The sequence below is a fragment of the Rosa rugosa genome, chromosome 3, assembly GCF_958449725.1.
Source record: "Rosa rugosa chromosome 3, drRosRugo1.1, whole genome shotgun sequence".
Classification (NCBI taxonomy): domain Eukaryota; kingdom Viridiplantae; phylum Streptophyta; class Magnoliopsida; order Rosales; family Rosaceae; genus Rosa; species Rosa rugosa.
This window is the reverse complement of record NC_084822.1, coordinates 40,969,535-40,992,473: the sequence shown is the minus strand read 5'-3', so window position 1 is coordinate 40,992,473 and position 22,939 is coordinate 40,969,535. Positions and strand designations below refer to the sequence as shown.

General features: G+C 39.1%; 1 protein-coding gene and 1 pseudogene across 2 annotated transcripts; one reads left to right on the top strand and one right to left on the bottom strand.

The window, feature by feature from the left end:
- Nucleotides 1-1,334: 1,334 nt before the first annotated feature.
- On the bottom strand, nucleotides 1,335-5,589 carry LOC133735977 (phenylacetaldehyde synthase). Of its 2 annotated transcripts, XM_062163413.1 has the most exons (13): nucleotides 5,431-5,589; nucleotides 5,202-5,322; nucleotides 4,940-5,012; nucleotides 4,551-4,781; nucleotides 4,179-4,342; nucleotides 3,734-3,874; nucleotides 3,540-3,599; nucleotides 3,129-3,293; nucleotides 2,792-2,848; nucleotides 2,534-2,598; nucleotides 2,195-2,318; nucleotides 1,952-2,089; nucleotides 1,335-1,845 (listed from the first exon to the last, which is right to left on the bottom strand). In XM_062163413.1, coding segments are annotated over exons 1-13 (1,470 nt in total). In that variant the 5' UTR covers nucleotides 5,433-5,589; the 3' UTR covers nucleotides 1,335-1,716. The 2 variants fall into 2 exon arrangements, with proteins under 2 accessions (XP_062019397.1, XP_062019398.1); XM_062163414.1 differs by lacking the exons at nucleotides 1,335-1,845; nucleotides 1,952-2,089; nucleotides 2,195-2,318 and having other exon boundaries at nucleotides 2,559-2,684.
- Nucleotides 5,590-6,387: 798 nt separating this feature from the next.
- Nucleotides 6,388-11,089, top strand: LOC133735983 (disease resistance protein RPV1-like; annotated as a pseudogene).
- The last annotated feature ends 11,850 nt before the right edge of the window (nucleotides 11,090-22,939 follow it).

The following is a 22,939-nucleotide window of genomic DNA, read 5'->3' as shown; positions in this document are numbered from 1 at the left end:
CACTGAGTAATCTATACTAAACAAAAACACTTCGCTTTGTAGGCAATTTATTCTACTTGACTTCAGACGCCAAACACGCAATTGTAGTACGATAAAACCAAACACTTCTACAAAGGCTCCTAGAGAGCTTTCCTAGCAGAGTCAAAAAAACAAACTAGGCAAGTAGCTTGGGCCCAATCTCACAAGAACTAGACCTAATCAGCTGGCCGACTCATGTGAACTTGCACCCACAAGACCTAGGCCCATGCCCAAGTCCCAAACCCAAGCAAAGTCGACAAGAGCACATGCAACCTGCACCTTCTGCCAGTCTATCACCGCCGCCGCCAAGGTTCCGGCAGTCGACACTTCCAGTAAATCATGGTCCTCTAGCGCACTGCAAAATCGCCGATGAGCCGAAACCAACAATTGATATATCACAACCAGAGAAGATCAAAATAGATATACAACAGATGCATGCAACCAAACACCATGCTGCTAATCACCAGCCCTTGTCGCCGATCAAATCCGCTTCACTAGCCCTTGTCGCCAATCAAATCCACGTCAAGGCCCTCGAACCAACCCAAAAGTCAAATAAGTCCCTACAAGAAACAACACCCTGACGAAATTAAAAACGACACCGCCCACCACACCAAGATGGAGGCAATGGTTGTTAGATGATGATGAAGCCTCCAAGTCTCAACCGTCAGCAAAATCTCGCCGCCACTAGAGGGTGTACAAAATCCTGGTTAAGATTCCTTCTGTTAACCTGATTATCTTAATTTAGAAATTATAGAGCATCAAAAACTTCTATTTTATTTTATTCAAAAAAAAAAAATAATAATAACTTATATTTTATTTTGAACTAATTACGTTGATTTAATTTTATAAAAAGAAAACTAATTAAGGTCTTGGTAATTAATTAGAACCATAATCAATCCCTTCGAGCCCCTTCATAAGTTGGAACAGAAAATAAAAAGAAAAACGTTAAGGATTGGAATTGAAGGGAAATGACCATTTTCTCTTCAACTTTCGACGAGTCCTCTAGATCAAAATAATGAAAATATACAGATGTAAAGCCCGCTTGGATATATGTATGACAATTTTGTTATTTACTTACTAACTTCTTCCTTCTACTTATTTTGAGATGGACAAAGATAAATAAAAACAAGAGCTCTTAAGCCATGTGTATAGCATGGGGATTATACTCGCCTCCTTTTTTGCGTAAGAGTTATCTACTTCTTTATCTCACTGCAAAATATAGATCGGGTCCATGACATCCCAAGAGAAAGCAACCTCATTGACATGCTCAAATCTCAATTGCTCAGTCAGGGATTTGAAGCAATTAAGTTGTGCAATTGAGTTTAACGGCATAGGTATATATCGAGATAATTAATGGATAATACTTGGCTAACCAGAATGTGAAGAATATTCCATAAGTTATTGAACACATGTCCTCTTTTTATTGGTTATTTTTTTCCCTCATAGCCAAATGCCTCAAAACAATAGCATTCTTTTCAAGCATTTTTAGCATTGGCTATGAAGGGGAAAAAAAAAAAAAAAAAGAACTAAAGCCTTTGAGGGATTTGGTTGTGCAGATATGACTGGCTAGCTGACTGTACCTTTGTACGAAAATTAAGATTTAAGGGCCTTTTTTTAAATGTAAAAATATGTTATGGGTTTCAATCGGCATTGTAATGCAACAGAAAAAAAAGGCTTAAGAAGTTGTGGGAAGAAAGGTCATCCTAAAGAGGTTGCTAGCAGTGCAGAGGCCTCATCTTGCAAAACCTTCCATGCTGCATTCACATGCTTCTCCTCAGTCAATGGAGCTCCTACTGCAAAACGTAATATGTATATACCAGACAGGACCTGTATAATAATCTCTCATTAGGTACACGTTACAATAATGACCATTTTAAAACCAGAACCAAGACATAGTGTCAATGTGTCCGGAGGTGTTTGATTGTGAGCTTACCGTGTGAGAAATGAAAATCTTCCCTGTTGAATTTACAGCATCTAATAGGTCATTGTTCAATTTGCTCGCACAGGCCTCATTTCCATGAGGGGGCAGAAGGCGGAAACAAACTAACGAATAAAGTCTTGGAGTAACAATCTGCCAGTTATGGCGAATTATCAGAAAGAAGCAAAGCAGTTGAAAAAGTCACACAAGTTAAGAATATAGCAGTCAAACAAAAAAGTTCATGGAGAATGCCATTACCTCAAACCTAGGGTCTTGAGCAACAAGCTCTTCAAATTTTTTGGCCAAATTGATATGGTTTCTTATGTAGGACTGGAGGCTCTCCAAACCATAAAGTCGTAACACCATCCATAGCTTCAATGATCTGGATGCATCAGTCAGTTCTTTAAGATGAATTACATTTAGTTCATTCTAAAGCATACAGCTTGAGAACCATTAGATGACATAAATCTGCTAGACTGTGACATGAAGCTTTCTTATCATTCAAGCAATCAAGCTCAAAAGCAACTTATACTACCTTCTCAAACAGAAAGATTGTACTCACTATCTCGTATTGCAAAAATATGTTTAAAGGCATACCTAAACCGACGTCCAAGTGGAACTTGCCAATCTTTGTAATCCACAACCATGTTTGCTTCAGATGACTGCAGTATCAACAGCATTATTAAGCAAACAAATAGCCTGGTAGAGAGAAAAGTTGGACAACATCAAGTAACTCTTAGGTCTTAACCTGGCAGCATAAACATAGGCATCAATGTACATTCGTAATTTGGATTTAAATGTGGTCTGTTTTCATGTTGAATCTCCCAAAAGATAATAATGTGGAAACAAGTTTACCTTGTTTTTCAGGAACTCAGGATTTGTAGACAGGGCCTGGACCAAAGCATTTCTATCCTGTTATCAGAAATAAGTATCTGCTGTATTAATAGGCAACATGAACTGACAGATGAGAGAAAAAGGTTGACGTAAAGAAAATAAATTTTTTTTGCATTTCAATTCAACTCCCAGAGGTATTCTTTATGTAAAACTGTATGTGTCAGGTTCTTAAGTTTCATATCAGGCTGAATCCTTCTTAAGATGTTGCATATGATTCAGAGGAGCAGTGGAAAAAATGCAGAGGATCTTCAAAGTAATAAGCAAACAAAAAATTCACACTAATAGAAAAATGACATACCTTGATCCAAAGCACCGAACAATCAAAGTTTGTGAGAAACCATTTGTGTGCATTCATGTTAAATGAGTCTGCTTTCTCAACACCATCAATGTAGTGGCGGTATTCTGGACATATACAGGCACTACCAGCATATGCAGCATCCACATGGAACCACATTTCGTTGCTCTGGGAAGATGCAAAGCAATACCGTTATGTTAAAACTGGATAAGGCTTTAATGTGTGTTGATTACATTGTGTTCCGTTATTATGAAAACTGACTTCCACCACCACAACACTACAAGCAGGAAGTTGGGAACAAGCACCAGAAAACTATTCTGCCAGGTCTTAATATCTAAACGGTTTTTCAAAAAATTGATTGGCGATGCAGAACCAAGATTAGATATTTGTATTGATCTTAAAATAACTAGTTACCTTAGCAATCTTTCCCAGTTCTCCCAAAGGATCAACCGCTGTTGAAGAAGTAGTACCAACCTGTAAATTCAAATGCAAAATTTCTGTAGTTGAGATAACAAGGCAAAACCAATTTGTAGGTTTTGAAAAGAAAAGGTATGATCAAGAACAAAATGGTAAAAAACAAACTAGTATACGAAGTGTTTGTTTCATACTGTTCCACATAAGAAAAAAGGAATTAAACCACTGGTGATGTCATTTGAAATTGCTTCATTAAGTACACTGGGCGAAAGAGCATAATTAGTAGTTGAGTCGGTACTCAGCGTCCTGCAATTCTCAGGATGGATTCCTGCTATCTGCCGTTAAACAAGAAACACCAAGAAAATTGAAATACATAATCAATATGCAGTTAAACAATAAATACAAGAATGCAGGTTGATTAAGTCATGCAAACACCATGAAGTAGAGATAAAAAGTTGCAAAAAACAAAAGAATTGAGAGAATGCCTGCAGATTTTATGGCATCATGTTAGTACATAAATAACCTGCTTGAAATTATCCTCCCTGCCCATCTACTAAGAACTATAAATGGGTTATAAACATTCTGCTCTGAAAATTTCAAGTGTAAAAATAAGAATAGAAAAAAGAGAAACTATGATACCTGACAGGCTTTCTGCAAAGCTGAATGTGTTTGATCAGATGCATAAACAACAAGCTTCTCAAGGGCATTTTTCCCTACCCTTCTCAAAATCTTATCACGAGCAGCCAGGATTACAACTAGAACAGCTTCACTTGCAGTGCCTTGTATCACACCACCACCTTGTCCTGCAACAACATCTCCAACTTTAAGTCCACATGCTCAACGCAATTGAATTACGGTCAATTTTAAATATGTGATTCTCATCCCACTACATACAGCTGAAGAAAATTTCCTAGTCATCAAATATAAGCATTATATTCTTTCTTTGGCAAAATATAAGCTTTAAGGTTCACACAAACAATTTCAGTCAGAAAATAGTCATTAGAGCCACACCTGCTGAAAGAAACTCGTCGGGAAGTTTAATCAATTTGGCGAGCCAATCAAGAACAATCATTTCGAGCTCTGTAGCTGCAGGAGAAGTTACCCAACTAAAACCCACAATGTTAAGACCAGCACTGAGCATCTCTCCCAAAAATCCGGCAATGCTGCTATTAGAAGGATAATAAGCAAAGAAGTTTGGGCTCTGCCAGTGGGTCACCCCTGGTAGTATCTTAGCCTGAATATCTGCAATCACATAACACTTTGTTCTTCACATAACGCAACATTTTATAGATTTTAAGAATGACATACTCAAGCATATGAGAAACAACAAGTGACAGCATAATGAAGTGCACTGAAAGTTGCTCTGTGTAGAACATGAGAACCCAATCATGAAACTTCACCATCAAAAATATGTTGCAAAGATTCGGGTTGAGTAGGCGCAGAATCAGGTAGAAGTTCACGGAGATATCCAGGCTGCAAAATGTGGCTAAACTAAGTTACACTAATGGCAAATTCAAATTGAGAGAGCCAGCAATCATGATCTGGGCTAAAATATTAGGATCACTGGACAATTTACAAAGAATTCAACTGTTGAATGATTTCCAATCAAATGATTGGGTTTGCATATAAATGTAAGTGAGAGATGATGGATGGTATGTTAACCTGAACTTGGCTGAGAACAGGGAAGTCCTCAATAGTCTTGTAGTAATCAGCTATGAAATCCACCATCTTGTGAGCATTCTCTCTGAGCTGCTCTGCATCCATTGGCTTCAATCCACCCTCCCTGTTTTCATAAAACCCAAATGTGCAAAAAGGAATAAAGTCTCATCAGTATTTCAGTATGATCATCATATCTAACAAAACAGAGATTGATAGAGAGATTGTGAGTTACATCTTGTGGTGATGATGCTCTGGGTTTTGTCTGAGGATTAGAAATGAGGGAGATGAAGACTGTCACACTAAACTGGAGGCGGCAAAGTTAGAAAAGGTTTGTCTTTTCGTGTGGACTCTGCTGAGTGGACGATATGTGACCGCGAATCACAACTTCCCAAGCCTTGCAAATATTTCTTTTAGCGAAGACAATATATTAAACTTCCTGTTGTACCCTTCTCCAAATAAAAACAAAGCAAAGAAAATAAGAATGGCTTTGTTGAAGTCATGGCGGTAGGCAGAGTTTGATCCATAGGAGCAGAGCCAACCAGAGGTTTATACTTGCTCTTACTAGTGTTCTGTATGCATTTTCTTTATCAAAATTGTTCCACTGGTTCACAGTTTCTGTTATAGTCTGAGATGAAATTATAATGCTCCTCTTGTTTTTGTTACTTGTACCATCAAATGATGCTCTTACCCAAATTGAATAGTAAGGATACGGATCTCCATATTAAACAAAAAACTAGATGGAGAGATAATGACCTGCATCTTTTGGTGCTGATCGACACTCTGCTTTTCCTATCAAGGTTATAGCAAACGGAGGAGCTAGGGAAATGAAAAGGATTCTCTCACTGTTGAACTAACTTCAGAGGGAAAAAGAATCGAGCGGATCTTTTTTTCTTTGGAGGATAGTAGATTTTTGTTACCTGAAATGGAATGTGAACTGTATGACATGAGCAGAACCATGTAGAGGTAGAATTTTAATCTTCCTAAACCCTATATATGTTAGTCTGGTCTGCATTTTATTTTTCACAAGAGTGACGGAATTAATTCTTCTTCTGATTTACAATTCTTGTCTCGTTTATATTCATACTTACGTTTTTTTTTTTTTTTTTTGGGAGGGGGGGGGAGGTGGGGGTTTATATATATTGAGAAATTAAGTAAAATGTGAAAAAAGAGAGAAAGAATTGGTAAAGAAGTATAGAAACAGGTAAGACTTGGTCCTTTCTCATGAATAAAGATGTTGGAGCCTTAATTAGCTGTATCCACACTCATATTGACTTCCAGATTCCCTAGAAGAAGCTTCCTCTTCAATCTCATTAATTATTACCTGGTCCTTATGGGATCTCATGTTATTGGATAGCTAGTGTATTGACTTTCACATAATCCATCCGTTTTCTCACAACCAGCACAATATCTTCATCATTCATTCATTCATTTGCAAGAGAGATTAATTCAGTCTTCTCAATGGCTGGTGTTCTGGATACTACTTCCTGCACTTACCGGTGTCGTTATCATGCCTTCTTGAGTTTCAGGGGCGAAGATACACGCAAGGGCTTTAGTGATCATCTCTATAGAGCTTTGGAGTTGGCAGGAATTCACACTTTCAGAGATGATGATGAAATTGAGAGAGGAGCAAATATAGCTACAGAGCTACATAAAGCTATACATGAGTCACGAGTAGCCATAATAGTCTTCTCTAATGACTATGCTTCCTCAAGTTGGTGCTTGGACGAACTTACCAAGATCATGGAACGTAAAAGGACCGATGGATATATGGTAGTGCCAGTTTTCTATAAGGTGGATCCATCTGTTGTTAGGTGGCAGATTAGGAGTTTTGCAGATGCATTTGCCAAACATGAAAAGCGCTTCAAGGAGGAGATCGGCAAGGTGGACAAGTGGAGAAAAGCTCTTAAAGATGTAGCCGATCTAGGAGGGATGGTCTTAGGAGATCAGTAAGTAAATAATTCCCTAGCTAACTCTACCATGGACTTTAACTTTAAATTGTTCACTTTTTCATCATAAGCACATGCAATTTGAGAATCTTAATTAAAGACCCTGTTACAATTCAAAATATCTATAATACTAACTAATTAAGTGAATTGTAGGTAAAGCTTTGTGGAATTGTTGGATTTTAGTTTTGTCTTCTGTCATGAATCCACAGTTCCACACAGAACTTTTCTCAGGAAATTAAGTTGTGTTATTTCCTGTATTCAATTTGAATTAGCAGAAGGATTATCATTGTTTATATGATGCCAAATAGTCGTTGCACCCTTCTATTAATGAAATGGAAATGTAATTTCATTTTGCCTTACATATTTTAAAGCTTTGATATCAATCTACAACAGGTACGAATCACAGCTCATCCAAAATATTGTTGATGAGATTGAAAAAAAAATGGATCCCATTACATTAAATGTTGCTCCATATGCTGTTGGAATAAATGCTCGTGTGGAAGACCTCAACATGTGGTTAAGAGATGGATCAGTTGATGTTGGTGTGGCTGGCATCTACGGGATGGGTGGAATTGGCAAGACCACTATTGCTAAAGCTGCTTATAATCTGAACCTGGATAGATTTGAAGGAAGAAGTTTTCTTGCAGATGTTAGAGCAACTACAGAACAACCTAATGGTTTGGTTCGCTTGCAGAGGAACCTTCTTTCAGATATCCAAAAAAGAAAAACAAAAAAGATAAACAGCGTGGACGAAGGTACAAGCAAAATCAAGAATGTTGTATGCTGCAAAAGAGTACTTATTGTTCTTGATGATGTGAACGTCTTGGACCAGTTCAATGCGATTCTTGGAATGCGAGAGTGGTTTCATCCAGGAAGCAAGATTATCATAACAACTAGAGATAAACACTTGTTAACGGCTACTGGGCCGGGGTTTCTAACATGATCATGGTTCCAGAATTGGATGAGCATGAATCACTTCAGCTTTTCAGTTGGCATGCCTTCAGACAAGCTCATCCTATCGGAGGCTACATGGAGGTTTCAGCACTCATAGTAAAACACTGTGGAGGGCTACCGTTAGCCCTCCAAGTTCTGGGGTCTTCTCTATTTGGAAAAAATGTACATGTATGGTACAGTACATTAGAGAAGTTAGATGTGGTTCCTGATAGCAAAATTCAAAGAATTCTTAGAATAAGCTACGATTATCTACAAGATCATCATGACAAAACTTTATTCCTTCATATAGCATGTTTCTTCATAGGAAAGAAGAGAAACTTGACATTTACAGTACTGGACAACCTTGAGTTTTTCACAGCAAGTGGAGTTCAAAATCTAGTTGATAGATGTCTACTGCAAATTAATGACGGCAAGTTGATGATGCATCAATTAATCAGAGACATGGGAAGAGGAATTGTTCGCGAAGAATCAGTTGAGGACCCTGGGTAGAGTGGCGCAAAAAGATGCCTATGATATTTTGAAAAACGCATCGGTAAGAAGCATTCTGTTATTCATAAATCATAATTATATTGTACGTACATGTGTACTAAATCACTAACTAGTTACCCAATCTTCTAATATGTTAGCAGGGCACGCAAACTATCAAGGGTCTCTTGCTCAACCTTTCTATGCTAATGGATGGTATGTCTTCCAAGGCAATACTTAACAATAAACGAGGGCATGCCGAAGAATCAGATAGAAATTGTTCAAGACGGCGTCGACTTAGTTTCTTCTCCTGGCAATCAATCAACTATTCCTCAACAAATTTAGCTTCTATATCGAGTGTGGCAGACTTCAAGACAGAGGCATTCAAAAAGATGCCCAATCTTCAACTTCTCCTGCTCAATAATGTAAAAGTCAGTGGTGGCTACGGAGAGTTTCCAAAAACACTAATATGGTTGTCTTGGCAAGGGTTCCCCATGAAATCAATACCAGCCGATTTTTGTTTGAAAAATCTAGTTGCTCTTGAGTTGAAGCATAGCATCCTGCAAGTTGTATGGAAGGGAACCAAGGTATGTCACTCTCTGTTTCTCTGTATCAAAAATTTAGGGGTTATTTTACATTCTAATTACTTCTCTTTGAAACAGTTTTTTCCAGGATTGAAAATCCTTGATCTCAGTCATTCACAGGGTCTTGTTAGAACCCCAGACTTGTCCGGACTCCCTAACCTTGAGAGATTAATTCTTAAAGATTGCATAAATATTGTCGAGATTGATGAATCCATCGGAGAACTTCAAAAACTTGTATTCTTGAATCTAAAAGACTGCAAAAATCTCGTGAAGCTTCCAAGAAGAATTAGCATGTTGAGATCTCTTCATGAGCTAATCCTTTCTGGCTGCTCAAAGCTCGGTGATAATGAGGAACTCGGTCTTTTATCAAATAAACCATGGTTATCAATCTGTTCGTGGGTATCACCAAGAAAAAGTCTTGAAGCTGCAACCAGCAGCTTCTCATTTGCATATTTGCCACAGTCTTTAGGAAGCTTAAGTCTGGCTGATTGCAATCTATCAAAGATTTCCGATGATATTAGTGTTCTGTCTTCGTTGAAGCATCTGGATATAAGTGGCAACCCAATGCTAAGTCTTCCGGAGAGCATAAAGACACTTATTATGCTTGACACCCTTTTCTTAGGACATTGCAACAAGCTCAAAATGCTTCCAGAGCTCCCACCAAGTTTAAGTACTTTGCATGCAGAAGGTTGTACATCGTTGAGAAAAGTTACGAACTTACCAAACTATTTCATATCCCTACAACCATCTCTTACGCAATGCGAAGAATTAGCTGAAGTTCAAAGCTTATTCACTATAAAACCATTGAGAAGCACCGACATACAGATGATAAAATATATGGGTCTGTACAATTTGGAATCCACTGAAAGCATTGAAGTCGAAATGAGCAATCAGCTGACACTTACAGACAAGACAGGTCCACTCCAGGTTCTGTTTCTTCCCCTCTCTGTCTCTCTTTTATATGCATAATTTTTATGATTAATTAGCTTTGATGGCCAAAAAAAAAAGAACAATGTGAAGTTAGCTAGCTTCATATATAATTGCTGAACATATGATCTTCATGAAACAGGGACTCTATGAATGTGGAATATTTAGCATTTTCCTTCATGGAAGCACAATTCCTGACCGCTACACCTACAGAAGCATGGGTGATTCAGTGTTGTCTATAACTGTTCCTTCCCATCTTAAGCTTAAGATCCGAGGCTTAAATGTATGTATTCTATATGCACTAGGCCCATGCCAGCACCTTAAAGTCAGTAATGACACGAAGGGTCTTATGTGGACATACTGCCCAGTCACTGTAGGTGTTCCTAAAGAGGAAGGACTGATGCTATGGCTAAGTCATTGGCTGTTTGAGAACCATGAGTTGGAGGCTGGGGATGAATTACGTGTCTCGGTGCATAATGGAGCTATATTCTTCAACCCTCTTGGTCGTCAAGACGTTCTTCCAGCAAAGGAATTTGGAATCCAACTTGTGTATGAATCGGAAAATAAGGACGTCCGATCCAAAAGTGAAGATCTTACGGTACAACATGAAGCGCCTTATTGGAGTTACGATATTGTTACTGGGAATGGATCATTATTGTCAGCATCAAAGTATCAAATGTGGACAGGCAAATACTTTCTTTGCAATTATATTCACAATATGCGTCAGCTTCATTTCAGAAATTGCGAGGAGAATCCAGCTCATCTTGATTTTTCATATGAGCCCAAAGATCGTTTGAGTGGATATTGCCGTCATTTATTTGAGCACACTCACTTTCACAAGAAAAAATTTGAGTTTGTATTGAATAGATGATACTTGATCTTTGTTTAGGTACACAGGATTGGCCTCCATTACTTAACATTAACACCGTGGCAAAGACAGTTTTTCTTTGTCATATCACTCATGTATATTTCTGAAGATGGAATTTCATCTTTGCTTGATGCAATATTTACTGTCTTGAAATGTTCTCCTTGGAAGATTTGAGTACTTGTACGTAATGGTGGTGTTTTGTGCTTGTAGGAGTGTCAGTTTCAGACACAACTGAAACCACTATCAAGTTCAGTGGATTTGGGTTGACCGTTGTTTGTGTATAAAAAAGAGTTCATGAGAAAGGGCTATTGCTTAAATAATTTCATTTTTGGTAGATGCATAATTTATAATGGATTTTCTTGGGGGATTTGAGTTCTCGCAAGGGTGCATGGCTTGTCATGCAATGGAATGGAAGTACTTTGTATGATAAACTAGGGCATTCTGTTCATCAGAGTACTTCAGGTGGAACACTATGATGTTTAATTTCCAGGTACTACAAAAATTCTAACTCTTCCTACTTGCAAGCTCGCTTGTCCTGCAATGAAAACCAGGGAAATTGTGTTAGTACTTCCAATGAAATAATTTTGTTTTGCTTTTAAATGTAAGTGACAGTGTGAGAGCTAGCTAGGTGGATGGTATATTGTATTCTGAGCTTGTTTGGGTCTCCTCTAGTGCCATGGCCATAAGAGATTGATTGTTCTGATGTGCTTTTGACTAAGTTCTTATCGAGGGAGCGAGGGTCTTTGAAATACAATAAATGCTCGGTGTTCTAAAATTATAGTTGAGGGAGACTTAAAGATTCTTAGTGCTTGCATTCAGGAACAACATACTCCTCCTTGGTGCATGCCTTTTGTGTGATATCAAGTTTCTTGTGTTTAATTTATCTAAGAAACTAATTTTGTTCCGGATGCCTGTGCTAGCATTTTCTGTCAGGCCGGACATTCATATGAGCCTATTTGGTACCCACTCTTCCCTTGGTGACTCATATATCAAGCATTCAAATTCATTCTTCTAGAACATGTACGCTGTGATCGCGGTTTTCTTCGTGATTTCTTTCCAACAAATTGATGAAGAAAGAAACATGCATGAACTTGGCTGATGAATAGTTTTATAATTTATACTAATCAGAAATTAATCAAGCAAACCATCATATATATATATGGCGTAGGTATAGATCCCTTGTTCTTCTCAAAAAGAAGAAGAAGCTAGGTATATATATCCCTTGAAGCCCACATGCATACATATACACTAGTAGCAGACTACTCCGCCTTTGTTGAAGGAAATCGACTTATGTGTGCCTAATCAAACTATGATTAGTTCTATGATTGTAATAGGAGAGAATGTTATAGAATTCCTAGTCCTATTCGGAATAGTTTTCCTTGTACCATTAGAACATGTACTTTGCAATCCCTATATATAGGGCTCCTATTCTCAATAATGAAACACACAATTCTCTCATCAATCTCTCTCAATTGTCTTATTCTTAAACACGTTATCAACACGAGCCCTAACCACAAAAAACCAAACCAAAACCAAAAATCTTCTTCACTATAAGTCTTACTACCGCTGCTCCTAGCCCACGCTAGCCTCACTTGCGCGCCTGCCCCTGCAGTGCCTACGTGCCCCTGCGCAAGCAACTGTCGGCCAGCTCCTCGGCTTACCTCGGCCAGACTTGCCGGCCACATTCCAGCCCACTCGGCCAGCTTCCACTGCTGTCTGACCACTTCCAACATCAGCCCAACTATCGGCCGCACCTGCCATCCATCTCGACCCAGTTTTCTGCCACCCTCGGCCTTCTTTTTCCGGTTTCGACCAGCAACACCAAATCAACTCCAAGTTCAAGATTTCAAGGTTTCAAGCTCCGAATTAACAAGTAAATTTTAAATTAAAGTTCCCGCTTTTGAAATTTAAATTTCTTCTTCTTTTTCTGGGGGACTTGCAACCTCCCTTCTTCTACATCCCACCTTTCTTATAACGTGGGTTCGATTATTTGAAAAGCGGAATCGTGGGGATTCACACTATATACGAACTAAGAGCGTTAGTAAGACTTCGGACTAAGAGCATCCGTAAGCATCGATTTATGACCATATAAACATCATTGTTTCGGTCTAATCCAAATATTCTTGGAAATCGATTTGTTGGTAGCATATCTCGAAAATCTTGTTATTTATTAGTTGTCGTGGGAGCTTAGGCTCTGAAACTAATCTACTTCTTCTTCTTGCTTTTAGGATGTCGAAACCGAAGCTCGACTTTCCTATGCTTGATTCAACTGACTCGGAATACCATAGTTGGGTCACAGATGTTGAGAATCATCTCACTTCAAAAGGGATCCTACCCGTAATTCAGGCACCAAACCCTGAGCTCATATTTGAGCGTACGACTACGAATAATGCCACAACCCTCATCTTGATGAGACGCCACATGGATAAATCACTCCGATTGGAATTCATGGCGATCAAGGATGCTAGAGAACTATGGGTTGCGCTAGAAGAGCGCTTTGGCAATGTCCAAGATTCCCTTATCCCCGACTTGAAGGTTCAATGGAGCAATCTACGATTCGCCGACTTCAAGTCCGTCGCTGAATATAATTCAGAAGCTCTACGCCTCAAAACTATGTTGGGGTTCTGTGGACAACCCGTCACAGAGCAAGAGCTAATTGAGAAAACTCTCTCCACCTTCCCCTTCTCAACAATTTTGGTATCCAAGCAATACAGAGGTGAGTACAATGTTGGACGGATCACGAGGTTTCATCAGCTAATTAATGTTATGTCTGTAGCTGAGAAACATGATAATATTCTCATGAAGAATTATAATTCAAGGCCTGTCAGAACTAAGAGCGTTCTAGAGGTGAATTATAATAATGCACCCAAAGGAGGGCGCAAGGAGCGAAACCCTACAATTAAGGGACAAAATGGACGTTTTGGTCCATATAACCGCCCTACAAAGGAAGGAAACCGCCAAAATGGAGCGGGAACACGTGGCAACAAAGGCCAACGTGGGAGAGGAGGACATATTGCCGCCGACCATATATAGGGGTGGCGCCACCGTCCAACACGAACGCCCAACTCGTCCTCATGCACAAGATGCATCTCAATTCAAGGGAGGAAATCGCAATGATGCATGCCATAGATGTGGATCTATTAAACATTGGTTCAAACAATGCAATGCAAGCAACAAATTGGCTGCATATTATAAAGCATATAGAGAAGCAAGAGATCAAGAGGCACATTTTGCCGATGAAGAAGAAGATGATGGTGATGATGCCAACGTTAATCTCACCATAGCGGACTTCAAATCTGACAAAGAATTGCACAAGGATGCTGCAGATTTTGATTAGTATAGTCCTTTATTTTTCCAAGAATTATGTAATGGCAATTATGCCTTAAATCAATAAAATGACTTATTGTATTAACTCTTTCTCACTAGGCTCATCCAAGAGTAATTGTGATTTCTAGGAAAGGTTTGAACTGAGAGAACGGTTTTAAAAGTGAGCATTGCTCCACCAAAATCTCGCCTTACCTTACCTGGTCACAACCAAATTGGAGTTACCAAACGGATTGAGTGACTACGATTTGTCTAAAGTTTGATTTTTATTTTGAATTAGATTTTTGGTTAAGAAACTTTGATGTAATCATTGGCTATTATTAATAAAGCCTCGATTTATTTTATTCAATGTCTTGGACATATTTTAATTTCGAACTTTATTATTTTTCAGTATGTTTCCAAGAGAGCTAGAATGTCTCGTGGATAGTGCAACTACACATACAATCCTTCGAAATAGGCAATTATTCCTATGGATGACACCTACTCGATCTTCTGCATGTCACTACAATGGCTGGATCATCTCAATTGATTCATGGTAGAGGACCAGCCCAATTTATGTTGCCAAATGGCACAAGTATTAATGTCACCGAAGCTCTTTATGCTCCTAGGGCTGGAAGAACCTTATTAAGCTTCAAAGATATAAGAGCCAATGATTTTCATGTGGAAACACATTGTGAGAATGGACAAGAGTTCCTTTGCATCACCTCTAATGACTACGGACATAAAAGAGTTTTAGAGAAACTTATGTGTCGTTGTAGTGGGTTGTATGCAACCACTATTCGAATCATTGAATCCAATCATGTTATGAGAGATGATTTATGGGATTCCGACACATATAGGCTTTGACATGACCGTTTGGGACATCCAGGTCGTGATATGATGATCCGTATATTAAAGACTTCACACGGACATCCATTCTTCAGAACGAAAAGAAGGAAAATTGAATTTTGGAACGAAATGGAGCACCTGCGCCTCATGGCGCTGTCCCCTTGCGGCCCAAGAATGGCTTGGACTCCATCTATGCCCCTTTGCCTCCAAATTCTACTTCTAAAGTCCATTGTGACTTCATGGCTCAACCAAAATCCTCATTGGTTGTTTCTAAAGCCCATCATTCGTTCTGCAAAGCCTACTCTTTAGCAAAATTAGGATCGAGACCATCCTATGCATAGGACACTAAAGAAAATATACCATTCTTGCAAAGAATCCAAGGTGATATTTGTGGACCTATTCAACCACCTTGCGGACCATTTAGATATTTTATGGTGTTGGTTGATGCATCGATACGCTGGTCACATGTTATGCTTTTGTCCACTAGGAACGCTACATTTGCTAAACTCCTAGCGCAAATTATTAAGTTAAGGGCTCACCACCCTGATCATCCTATTAAGTCTATAAGACTAGACAATGCTGGTGAGTTTACATAAAAACCTTTTGATGATTGTTGCATGTCCATTGGGATTGAAGTTGAACATCCTATTCCTCATGTTCACACCCAAAATGGTCTCGCAGAAGCCGCCATTAAACGACTACAAATGGTTGCTAGAGCATTAGTAATGCGCACTAATCTCCCTATTTCTGCTTGGGGATATGCAATATTGCATGCAGATGTGCTTATTCGTTTGAGGCCCACTACCACTCAACCCTTTTCTGCGTCCCAGATGGTGACTGGGTATGAGCCTGATGTCTTACATCTACTCATATTTGGGTGTGCAGTTTATGTGCCAATTGCACCGCCACAGCGCACCAAAATGGGTCATCAACGACGATTAGACATTTATGTTGGATATGACTCTCCAACTATTGTCCATTACTTAGAACCCTTGATAGGCGATCTCTTTACCGCTAGATTTGCGGATTGTCACTTTGATGAAACAGTCTTCCCGTCATTAGGGGGAGATAAGAACATAAATGTTCAACAGGAACGACAGGAATTGTCGTGGTCTGTCCCCACTTTGTCTCATCTTGATCCCCGAACCGCACAGTCTAAAATTGAAGTGCGGAGAATTCTCGATCTTCAGAACATAGCAGAATCGATGCCTGATGCGTTTTCTGATATCGCGAAAGTGACGAGATCACATATACCTGCTGCAAACGTGCATGCAAGGATTGATGTCCCTAAAATTAGAGGACATGACGCCATCTTAAGGGCACTTGAGCATGGCGCCAACGTCCCCTCCCATGGTGTCGTTTTGGCTAGGTCCACGGCTCCTGCCAAGAAGCGCGGGAGGCCCAAAGGTTCGATGGATTCTCGCCCAAGAAAGAAAGCGAGTTTGACACAAAATAATCCATTAATCATCGATGTGAATAATCCATCTCATGAGGATATTCCAGATTATGGTTACGTCCAAGAGACATCATTGGGGGACGCTCCAATGTCAGAACCAATTCCAGAGAATAGAGAGATCTCCATGAATTACACTAGTGTACATGAGATGATGAATAGAAATTCTATTGCTATTGATGATGCCTTTGCATATCATGTTGTAAAAGGAATTATAGAATATGATGATATCGAACCTCGCTCTGTCGAAGAATGTAACGAAGAGCGGATTGGCCTAAATGGAAAGATGTGATCCATGCTGAATTAGATTCACTAGCAAAGAGACAGGTATTTGGGCCTATAACGCAGACACCCCTAGATGTAAAGCCTGTTGGCCATAAATGGGTCTTTGTTAGAAAGCGTAATGAGAAAAATGAGGTGGTTAGATATAAAGCCCGCCTCATGGCGCAAGGTTTCTCACAACGACCTGAAATCGACTACGAGAAGACGTATTCTCCCGTAATGGACGTTATAACGTTTCGCTACCTTATCAGTTTGGTAGTTTCGGAAAAACTTGACATGCAGCTTATGGATGTGGTTACAGCATATCTCTATGGGGATCTAGATTCAGAGATATATATGAAGGTTCCAGATGGACTTCAATTACCCAAATCAAGTGGCTCTAAACCACGGAGCGCGTTTTCAATAAGATTAAAATGCTCACTATATGGATTAAAACAATCCGGACGAATGTGGTATAACCGTCTAAGTGACTACTTGATTGGGAAAGGATATATTAACAATGAAATATGCCCATGCGTGTTCATTAAAAGAACAAGTTCCGGATTTGCAATTGTAGCAGTTTATGTCAATGACATGAACCTAATTGGAACTCTAGATGAGTTAAAGGAAACTGCTAAGTACTTGAAATCGGAATTTGAGATGAAAGATCTTGGGAAAACACGGTTTTGTCTCGGTTTAGAACTCGAGCACCGTAGTGATGAGATTTTGATCCATCAGTCTGCGTATACTCAAAAAATTCTAAGGTGCTTTAATGAAGATAAAGCAAAGCCTGTGAGTACTGTTGTGAAATTTTAATTAAAACTCGCAAGCGCACGAATCGTCGTTAGTATAGTGTGCAAGTACGAGGTCGTTCCAACTGAGGATTGATAATCAATTTAAATCCTAACCTAATTAATCCAAACACAAAAACACATAAGCAATCAAACTAAAGAAGATATGGTTTTGGATTTTTTAATAAACAAATAATTTGAAAATTAAACAAACAAACAAACAAATAATGATAATACATAGGGTTTCGAAATCAACCACTAACAATCTTATTTATGTTTCAATGCAATTAACGGATTCTTGTGTTTCTCTAGATGATAATTCCCGTATCTAAGTCCTTCTCAGGTACTCTAGACCATAGTTTTCCTTAAGTGTATGATGCTCTCCCTCTCGGGTAAAGATCTTATATCCTAACTATGCAGTTTATCCTTCTCAGGTATAAATTTAACATGCAAGACTCATTACGCTTTAGAAAACAAGGGAATCAAGCAAACCATTAGTCTTTCTCAAGTAATAATGTAATTTACCACACTTAATCACAAGAAGCTAATCAAATTATATTGCATCTCTGCTTCAAATTTATCTTCCAATTACTATATGCAAAGCCCTAAGGTGATCAATCAAAGAACTTAAACATAAAGCATCAATTCAAATAGTGATTAAGCATTCATCATAAAGAAATTATAAATCCATCAATAAAACATCAAAGTACATAAACAATCATGATTGGGCATCATCCTAACCCTAGAAAAGGTTTAGCAAAATATAACTAAGTAAAATATAGGAAAAACATAAAAAGAATGGAAGGGGAAAAGAAAGGAAAGATGGATGAGTCGTCTCCGCTCCTTAGGCGTCTACATTGTGCTCCGAGACTCTCCTTTATGTAAAATTCGTGCTCCCTTATATAGGGAATATTTCTGCTCATCTTTGGCTTCATGTTTCCTTGTAAGACTTGGATTTGGATTTCTTTCTTCATTTGGAATGGGAAAAGCTTGAAATATCTCTTGTAAAAGTAGGAATAAGTTCATCATTGAATCCTCATCTGAATTAACTTCCTTGAAACATTAGGATTGATGATCTTGTGCCACGGAACTTGAGTTCTCCACGAATGGTTGTAAATTCCCGAGCAGATTTCCTGTCCGACCTATCTTCACTCAAATAATCATAACTTTCTCCAGAAGTATCGAAATCGAGATCCGTAAAATTCTACAGAAAATAGACATCCGTAGCTTTCCATGCATATAAGGGTCATTGTCTGATTCGATGTGGGTAACTCCCAGTAATTCGGCGAAGTTGGATGTTCTGCAGAGACAGATTCTGGAACCTGGGCGTCTTTCAATCCTAGTTAGCTCATTTTAGCTTCTTTTCTTCTCTTTATGAGACAAACCTACAAAAACACTGTAACAACATAAATGACTCGAAATAAGGAGGACTAAGCATAAATACTAAGATTAAGAGGCAAAGAAATATAGGAAAATATGAGCACATCAAGTACTCCCATGATTGGCCGAAGTTTTGAGCCCGGAAAAGATCTGTTTCGTCCAAAGGATGATGACGAAGAGTTATTAGAGACTAAAGTGCCCTATTTAAGTGCAATAGGCGCATTATTGTACTTAGCTCAATGCACAAGACAAGACATCTCATTCGCAGTGAACTTGTGTGATGCCCCGGAAATTCGTATTTATTTTCCGAGGATTTTCCTGAATCTAATTTGTGGTTATTGGACGATTTCGTGGCTCGTGGACGGAGTGGAAGTGTTTCGGACGAATTATTAGTTGAAGAATATAGTTTTAGGGGGGTTGCAAAGGTTGACTTTTTATACGTTGGGTTTCTCCAAAAATTTCCTTCACGAAAGTCGTAGAGCGTGTCGACACTAGTTCGTGGATATGTGGAACGCGTCAATTGGAGTTCGTATGAGAAAGTTATGGTCTGTGGAAGTTTTGGGAAAGTTCTATAAATAGGGGTTTCCATTTTCTGAAACTTACTATTTTCATTTTCTCACTTTCCATTTCCAGAAATCAGAAAACTCTCCGTTCTCTCTCTTCATCCGCGTCTGACCTGACCCGGACCCGGTGTTCCGACCCGACTTTTCCGGCGATCTCCGGCGGTGAAACTTTCCAGATCAGTTCGTCTCCACCGTGCGCTCCTCCCTGTGGCATCCTCTAGCCTTGATTCTCAGCGGTGACGGCGCAGCAAGGCGGCGAAATTTGGTGTATTCGGACCCGGTCGGAAAACGCAATTCCGGCGACGTCGTGGCTTCATGCTTCTTGTTGTGAGTTCATAGGAGCCTCCCTGATCGATCTGTGGTGGTTGTTTGGATCGATTTATGTGGAAGTTGGTTCAACTCGGATTGAATAGTGATTCATGGTTTGTGAGGTAGTTTTCGACCCTTTTTGCTTAGATTCTGACTTGAGGCTAGTTATGAAAGTTGATAAGCATGCTGAGATGAAGATCTTTGATGTTGGGAGTTTTGTGAAATAGTGAGTTTTGGGCGGCGGCAGTGCGCCACCTCCTGTGGTGGTGTTCTGGTGGCGTTCCGGCCGTTTAAGGGACTGTTTCTGGTATTATATATCTTCTACTCGTCGATACGAGCGTTTCGATATATAATACGCAATTTTTGGAGTTCGTATGAATTTGTTATGATTTTTAAGGTTTTGGACCGTTTGATTTATTCGATCCGTGAGGATCCGAGTATCCGATCGACTTGTGGTTCTGTCACATCAATCGTAAAAGCATTCCGGAGACATTGGGTGGTCTCGGATGAGGTTTCGCCTCGATTGGCGTTACTTTCAGGGTTGTTGTTCGATTTGGAGATTCAAACTTTAATCACTTGGTAATTCGTAGACTGATTTGTGATCATTGGTGATTAGGTGCTTCTAAAGGTGATTTGGACGAGTTGTTGGTGTGAGTGTTAGTTCGGTTCTGTATAGAAGATGCAGCGGAATTCTGAGGTGAGTAATCTCACAAGGTTCATTTACGAACGGAAATACCTTTATCGTTTTGAGAGTTATTTAATTACTGCAAACTATAGTTGGTATTAGTAGGCATTCCTGAGCGGATGACTATGTATATATATATTTACGTGAAATATATATGGGTTGGTGAATTTTGTTGATTTATGAAACAATATGCATGAATGATGCTTTTTATTGTTTTGGGTTGTGGCTTTTCGGAAAACAAATGGTTGTGAAATGATGATTTCTATTGTTTTGAAAAGCATTGAGATTTGTGTAACATTTTGAGTCATGTGCGACTTCTTTAATGTTTTATTTTGAGGCACTGAGAAGTCCGAGGAATGAAGGTCTATGAGCGACCTTGGGCAGCAAATCAGGTAATCACGTCTTTGGCCGGACGAGTGGTTACGAATTCAGTTAGAGCTCTAGTCTGTCTGCCAGTGTAATTCATGGGGGAACGGTGCGAGGTTATATCTAACTCATGGATTTGTGTTTTTAAGGGAACAAGGTGTGAGTTGTTTTCCTTATATACGATTTTTAGGAAATCAAGGTGTGAGTTGCTTTCCTTATTTCGTGATTTGAATAGGAAATCAAGGTGTGAGTTGCTTTCCTTATTTCAGAAATTGAAAGAAAACAAGGCGTGAGTTGCTTTCTTTAGGTGGTGTTTAAGGAATCAAAGAGTGAGTTGTTTTCCTTCATTTTGGTGTGAGTTGATTTGTGGTGGTTTTGAGTTACTCATACGAGCTTGCAAAAGCTTACCGGGTTTGTTGTGTGGCAACCCGGTACACCATTCAAACTGTGTAGGGGTTAATCCTGCAGGTCAGGGAAATCGTGGCTGAATCTGAGGTAGCGTGCTAACATCTTTATGGTAGGGAGTCAATTTTGTGACTTTACCGTTATTAAGACTTCCACTTGTAGTAAGCTCTGAGGAGCATTTACTTATTATTTTGTTGTTGACAATTTAATTCGTAAACTTATGTAATAATATATGACTTTGTGGAGCGGGTCAATATTGACATAGTGGGTTTCAGGGCATCAATATGTACTTGGTTTAATGGGAAAAAGTTTTCAGGTATTTTGTATTGATGGTTGAACCATCACGCATGTATAATTATGAGATTATATATCGATTTTTATTTGTGTTAAAAATCAAGGGCGTGACAACTTGTTAGCTCGACATAGCTCTGTGATAACACGCCGCCATTGGATTGGTGTAAAGACAATCTTTCGATACCTAAGAGGTATGATTGATATGAGCCTATTTTATCCCTACAAAGAGAAGAGGAATGATGGAAATTTGGGACCGGACCCTAAGAGGAAAATTGCTGCCGTCCATAGCATGACCGCCAGCGCCGGCGCCGTCTAAGGTGGCTGGCATCCTCCTTCTTCCCTCCATCAAAATGACAATGATGTTTTGATGGGTTTTGTTGATGCAGGGTATCTCTCTGACCCTCACAAAGGTTGCTCCCAAACCGGTTATGTCTTTACCATGGGAAGCACTGCGATATCTTGGAGGTCTACAAAACTGACCCTCGTTGCTACTTCCTCAAATCATGCAGAGATTATTGCTCTACATGAAGCCGTGCATGAATGCATATGGCTAAAGTCTGTAATTAGACATATTCGAGGAAGTTGTGGTTTGAAGTCTACCACGCATGAACCTACATGCATTTATGAGGATAATGCAGCTTGTATTGAGCAAATGAAATTAGATTTCATCAAGGGCGACAACACCAAGCATATATCGCCAAAGTTCTTTTATAATCAGCAACAACAATCGCTTCTAAAGATTGAAGTGAATCAAATCCGATTAGAGGATAATGTAGCGGACTTATTCACTAAGTCGTTACCTAAATCCACTTTCGAGAAACATGTGAAGAGCATCGGATTAAGAAAGTTATCCGAACTCCCATGATTGTAGCAATCAGGGGGAGATATCGACATCAGGGGGAGGTATGATGTCTACATGTTCGATCTCGAAGAGTGAAGGACGTGTTGTACTCTTTTTCTCCTCCTCGAGCTTGTTTTTGTCCCACAGGGTTTTTCACTCGAGTAAGGTTTTTAACGAGGCAACGGATGAAGCATCACCACCAAGTTTGAGCGGCACAAGAGGGAGTGTTGAAGGAAATCGACTTATGTGTGCCTAATCAAACTATGATTAGTTCCATGATTGTAATAAGAGAGAATGTTCTAGAATTCCTAGTCCTATTCGAAATAGTTTTCCTTGTACCATTAGAACATGTACTTTGTAATCCCTATATATAGGGCTCCTATTCTCAATAATGAAACACACAATTCTCTCATCAATCTCTCTCAATTCTCTTATTATTAAACAACCTTTTACTATTATCTAAAACCTGTACAAATTAATTTGTACATCTGCATTTT

What these genes read in the sequence shown, in the direction of transcription:
- LOC133735977 (XM_062163413.1), bottom strand. An exon ending in CTTTGCAGAAAGCCTGTCAG is followed by an intron (nt 3,875 to 4,178) that starts GTATCATAGTTT and finishes GTTTAACGGCAG; the next exon opens with ATAGCAGGAATCCATCCTGA. An exon ending in CCACTTGGACGTCGGTTTAG is followed by an intron (nt 2,319 to 2,533) that starts GTATGCCTTTAA and finishes TGATGCATCCAG; the next exon opens with ATCATTGAAGCTATGGATGG.